At 29.0% G+C, this 6,328-nt stretch overlaps 1 protein-coding gene across 1 annotated transcript; it reads left to right on the top strand.

The window, feature by feature from the left end:
* The first annotated feature begins 502 nt into the window (after positions 1-502).
* LOC145327646 (uncharacterized) lies at positions 503-3,686 on the top strand. The gene is made up of 3 exons (XM_080171183.1): positions 503-629; positions 1,015-1,898; positions 2,564-3,686. The coding sequence occupies exons 1-3, from the start codon at positions 541-543 to the stop codon at positions 2,713-2,715; spliced, it is 1,125 nt and encodes a 374-aa protein (XP_080027309.1). The 5' UTR covers positions 503-540; the 3' UTR covers positions 2,716-3,686.
* The last annotated feature ends 2,642 nt before the right edge of the window (positions 3,687-6,328 follow it).

Genomic DNA, 6,328 nt, shown 5'->3' with positions numbered 1-6,328 from the left:
GTACCAAAGGGTCTCTCTGACCTATGAACTGATATGTTTCTCCCTTACAGTGAAACTTCTCATTCTTTTTCTGGTGAGGGTAACACTGCCTTTCCCTAGAAAAAAATGAGCTTCCAAATCATTTTTACTTTTTCTTTTGAAAAATAAAATATTAAGTTGGGGATGAGTTGACTTCCCCACTCCTCTTTCAAGGAAAGCTAACTTTCTTTCAAAATTTAGATTCTATAGCTGTACTAGATTTGTAGAATGTAGATTTACAATTGAGTTATATTTTAATTTTCAGATGGGGTGAAAGTTCCTTTTTTGGAAAAAATTATCTTTATACTTGCAATTAAGACCTTCATATTCCTAAAGCATAAAGAGTATATTTATTTTTTTATAAATGGTACAAAATTAAATAAAATGGTTTCTGTAGAATTGTTGACTTTGAGTTAAATATATTGGGATTTTGTGTTTGTCCAAGTAATTACTTAGAAAGAACTTGTTAAATTACATTTACCAGTAAACCTTCATATTTATAGGAAACAAGACTATTAAGAAATGAAAATTTTAAGGGTCCTGTTTCAAATATTTGCTTTTGGAATTTTTGTGTTTCAAATGCAAAATTCAGTTTTGAAATATATTGCTAGGTAATTTAAAATTTTATTTTTTTTTTCTAAAATTTTATAGCCATAAAAAAATATAGAGTGCTGAAAATGCTCTAAATGGTTTAAGAATTTTTATATAATAAGTATAAGTTTAAACAATAATTCAACTAAATATGTCTCATTGCTGGAGAACGTGTTCATTATGTATTACTTTTTTCAAAATGATTAATTCCAACTAAATTGCAGATTTTATAATCTAAATTTACTGTCTGGTAGTGATTATAGTGCCTGAAAGAATTTAAAGTAGTTCCTTATTAGTGACTGGAACTATCAAAAAATTCTTTGTATAAGTATGCATAATGGGACAGTTAGTACCTTCTATAATAGAACAACTATAAATCATATTAAAAAATACTATGTTTTTTAGGCCTATTGTTGAACAAACATCAACCATCCCTTATGATAGTATTACACAACCAATAATATATGTTTGCCAAGACAACCAGTTCAACTATGTATCTGCTAGAGAGATTGGTTACCCAACTAAGACTGACTTTACTTATGGAATCACTTTGGATAGAAAATTGACTTGGACTGGCAAGAATGGTAATCTGACATATGAAACTTTGGTCAATTTACTCTTTGAAGCTGATTACGAAAGTTTTACAATGGTTGCATCAGAGAAATTAATTGATGGCAGCAAAAGAATTGGTGCTGATAAAGTATTTTTAAATCCTTATGGATTCTGCATGAAACTTTTGCATACTAACAAAACTGTTTCAATTGAATCCAAATATGAAACTTTGTTCTTGCTGGTTGATCCTGCAAGGTCTAACAACTTGAGTTTGAACTATATGACTGTCCACATGGGTGAGTTTGGACCAACTGGTAATAATAGTTTTCAAGGATATAACTATGAAGTAAAGGTACGACTACACAATCATGAGATTCTAGATGGAGAAACTTGTACCGACTACGATAAGCTGGGTTCCAGTTATGGAGCGTGTTTACAAGACATGATGCAAGAAAGTTTTCTGAACTGGTATGGTTGTACCCCACCTTGGATTCGGAAGAAAAACCACACCTGCGAAATAGACCAAGCTATAAAAGAACCATCACACAAAGTATCTGAAGAAGTTGAAATTGAAATGAGAAGATTCATTAAGGGACTTGAAACAAAGAGTTCTGCAAAGTGTCTACTACCTTGCCAATCCATGAGTATGGAGTTGACAACATTGTATCAAGTATCAAACCGATTAAACAATGGATATGTACTTCTGGAGATGAATCCCAATGTAGCTGTTCACACAGGTATAATATATTTCATAAAAAATAATCAATTGATCATGAGGAACATTCATGATGGTACAATAAATACTTGCTCAATGTTAGATGATAGTAGGCAGATAAAATTGCACAACTGCACTGATTAAAAGTTAGATTTCAGTATTTAAGCCCACATATGAATGAACTGATCAACAACTAGAATGTGTATTTCATACTTCAATTTCTCACATTCAAATGTAGTAAATATTGAGATAGGATAAGGAAACTGTGTACAAAAATTCAGCTGACCGTTGTCCATCCCTTTACACCACTCTTCATTCCCTTTACAATAGTCAAAAACCTCCTCAAACAGGTAAGGTGGGTGTTTTTCACTTGTGTGCTTATTTTATCTGTCAAAAGACACCTGTTTTTGATTATGCAGTGGGTAGACAAAAAAGAAGGAGTATCAAATTAAAAATTCAACACTTATGTATTACATAAAGCTTACATCTCCCTCAATTTTGCTTTGCATGTCAAAATTTTAAAGTAGAATTCACACTGCTCGCCACGTAGTGCATCTTCTTGACATCATTAAGGTGATAGGTGCAAATCTCTGCCTGACACCACATCATAACTAAAGATGTTTAGAGAGGTTTAGTACCTGGAGTGACACCAAGCCCTCTAGAGTCTTAAACATAAACTTGTTACAGATGTTGCTGCTTATGACACCTTCAGCCTGATAGTTGATCTTGGTTCTGCTCTTGGTCTCTGGTTGGGACTCAGTGCTCTCAGCATCTTTGACAGCATACTGCAAGCTTATGAAATGTCTAGACAGAAAATATCTGCAATTTTTCCTTGTTAAAACACACAAATGTACCAATTGGTAATAATGATATATTTTAAAGTTAGAATGTTTTTCAACCTCTCTTTAATATAAACACATTGTACTAAGAAATGCAGATATACATATATTGATTTTAGCAATCATTTTTAATTCATTTTTTTGCTTCTAGAAATATATCAAGCAATATTAGCTTGGTCAACAAATTTATATTATTAATAGTTTTTATGAAATAATTGTAATTCTTATTCCAAATAAAAATATTTATGACTATGTATTTTTCACCATAAGTAATTATGAATGTGTTAGTTAAGCTTTGAAAACAAATTATTGATTTCTATTTTATAATGTGTGCATTACTGTGGAAATTTTCACTTACATAAATATATGTATATATAATTTTACTTTTTACTTTTGTAAATTAAATTATTGCATTATCAAATTAATATTTCTTAATAAAAATACTTTTGGTTTAGGCAGGTGCTATGTGCCTTAGGCTGGGTTTATATGCTTTTAGAATTATAACATTGTTTGATTTAAAATGTGATCTATTTGTATATATCAAATGCTATTGTTATGTTAATTTAAAACATATTTGAAATTATTTAATGATGATAATTTGTGAATTTTAAATCAAATTGTATATATTTGTATAACTTTGATTTATCTCATGTTTATCTCTAATAATTTAAAATCTAAACAAATAATAAGAAGAAATGTTTTTTTGTGTGTCTTAAATGATGGTTAAAAACACCTATTTTGGAATAACATTTAATCTCTTACAGACAAGGTTTGTAATAACATTCAAAAAAGCAAATATGGTATGTCATAAACTACCTGTATTAATAATCATTTAATGTTTTTTTCCTTTTAAAATCCAAACCTATTATCATACAGCTAAAGTTTAAAAGTTGCATGAATAGAGATTAGAATTGTCTAATTGTGCAAGTTCTTATTTGTTTTTGTTATGATAATCAATTTTTTCTTTTTAACTTTTAGGTATTTTTTTAATTTGTACAATACATGTTGTTTTAACATGTTAATAAATTATTCAGAAAATATTTAGATTTTGACAGTCATGATACTGTAAACCTATTTTTTTGCTATAACTTCAATAATTTTTCATTTTCCTTAGCGTATAGCAAATATTTTTCCATAATTTAAGCTATGAAAGGAATAAAAGATCAATAAAAAAAATTATCTTATGCTGAACTTGTTAAATAACTACTTTTTTAACTACATACATATAATTAGGTCAATGGTATGAAAATATGTGAACATATGGTAAGATGTTTTTTTGTTCATGATAATAATTATCATCTGATTATCAAACCTTAACATCATCTCATTCATAATATCTCAAAGATAAGGCAAAAAAAACAGGCTCTTGTTTTCTATGAAAAAATGCTTTTTCCACCAATTTTTACTAGAAACAAGATAGGAAACAACATTTTACGGTATACAGTATTCAATTTTTTTTAATGTTGAATGAAAGATTGCAATGTTCTAAAACAAATTTTGGCTTAATTACCAACATGGCCTCATCCAAGATCGATATAATAGGCTATACGTGGGACAAGCAGCTATTGAGTTCTGCTGTAATCATTGCTTTTAATTAATAATGGCAGCAAAATCTCAAAGTAAGTAATAGGTACAACTTTAGCAATTAGTTAACTGAGTGTTCAGTATCTGCAAGAAGTTAGAGGACACCTGGACATTGATGCCACTATCAAGGGGATCCACAAGAATGAAGGTGCTGCCAGGATGGTCAGGGACACTGACTTTGTTGTCAAGGTGATGGGGAGTGTGTAGGAGGACCCTACCAAGTCCATGGGGCTGTGGCAAGGGATCTGAACTGTCACGAGGACTGCTATGTGTCAAAAATATCCATGGAGAACTGAGTTAATTGAGAACTGTGTTGACGTAGGCCTCCTAATTCACCTGACCTTGATCCTATGAACTATTTTTGAGAGCAAATTTTAAAACATGTGTTAATAGACATCCACATATTACCAAGACCTCCCTTATGACTTTCATTAAGGAGGTATTACACCCCATGGACAGGGACAGAAGCATGCTGTTGGTTCAAATGCCTTATTGATTCCATCGTTAAGACCAACAGCAATCACATTGATTAAATGTATAACTTGCACATATACACTAGTCCCTGTTTGGATTTTCATTAAAAATGTTTAAAAATGTGTGATTTATATTGTTATTTCTGATAGAAGTGTAATCTAAATCTAAGTAGGTTATTTATTGTCCAGTGCAATAAAAAAATATCATTTTGAATAACCTTTGAGATTCAGCCCTCTTGAAACAGTAAGGTATTTTTTTCTCCATAACAATAATCTTTTTTTAATAAATCACATCATTATTAAAACATGCATTGTCAATTTTTATTATAAAATAAATCCCTTATGGTTATTATTTATATATAACAAGTAAAATATTCCTAGAAACAATAAAATTTAGATTTTTCGTTACTTTCCTTTTTTTCCTCCAAAACAGCTGCAAAATTGAGACATAAATTCTCAATATTTTTGTGAAAAGGAAGTCTTTGGTGGATCAGAATAGCTAAAGATGCTGATAAATGTCAAGGTTTAATAATATAAAGAATTTTTTTTTACATGTGTAGTCCCCTTAAGCTTCAGTCATACAGACAGACATTGCTGTACTTTGTGGTATAAACATGCGAACAAGGTATATATTACATAACACCATTTAACCATATCATATACAACAAAATTAAATGTTTTTTTTTAGGATTCAAGTTATTTAGCTGTGTTGAACTTGTTAAATAAAAATTTTCCCTTTGAATAAGAACATATTTATTTATGATTAAATAAAATTGTGTCATTATTATACAAATTATAGTCAATTATTGCCAATTTAAATGTAATTTTTTTCTTTGCTTTCTTTTTTTTACATTAATATTATTTAATATTTTATTTACATTGGATACATAACTACAACTTCGTCAATAAACCTATAACAAAACCAAAAGATTCATACAATTATCTGCCAATTTAACAAATATAATTAATAAATTTGGGTTTTTTCCAGACCTAGCAACCTTGGTTCAATAGATATTCCCACAAAAAAATCAAACATTACAAAGAAACAGTGGTCTAAATTTAGTAATGGAAAAATTCATGTATAAAAAGATTTTAAGGTCAAATTAATCTTACAAAAATTACATACTTTTAATTAATTAATTAATTAATTCAAATAATTTGCTAAATGCCTCATATAAGACGCTAAAATGTTTGACTGCCATTTCACTGCCTCTTTAACACATATTGCTTGTGTTGAAATAAAGTTTTTAAAATTTGAAAGGAAAAATATTTATAGCAGAACTACGGCTAGAAAACCTTTTGATTTAAACTCAGACATTTAATATTTACTGCAAAATCTAGTTCTAAGCAACTAAATACATAATAACTTTATAGAAATATATAGTTGATAATTGAGATCAAAAGACAAGAATAACATGAAACAATATTTGTGAAAGGGAGGTTTTTACTTTTAAAAATTTAACTAACAAAAGTTGTAAATTACAAAAGTTTCTTTTCAATTTCATAAGTAAATGCCATGTCTTCAGTTTGATTTTAGGTTTATCATACATTAAAAT

This window comes from Acartia tonsa, chromosome 9 (genome assembly GCF_053477335.1).
Source record: "Acartia tonsa isolate MP-2025a chromosome 9, ASM5347733v1, whole genome shotgun sequence".
In the NCBI taxonomy this organism is placed as follows: domain Eukaryota; kingdom Metazoa; phylum Arthropoda; class Copepoda; order Calanoida; family Acartiidae; genus Acartia; species Acartia tonsa.
Note: the sequence above shows the minus strand (reverse complement) of the source record. Positions and strands in the feature narration are given on the sequence as shown.

What these genes read in the sequence shown, in the direction of transcription:
- LOC145327646 (XM_080171183.1), top strand. Translation starts at nt 541, where the DNA reads ATGAAAATTTTAAGGGTCCTGTTTCAAATATTTGCTTTTGGAATTTTT. An exon ending in GTTTTGAAATATATTGCTAG is followed by an intron (nt 630 to 1,014) that starts GTAATTTAAAAT and finishes TATGTTTTTTAG; the next exon opens with GCCTATTGTTGAACAAACAT. An exon ending in CAATGTAGCTGTTCACACAG is followed by an intron (nt 1,899 to 2,563) that starts GTATAATATATT and finishes AACTTGTTACAG; the next exon opens with ATGTTGCTGCTTATGACACC.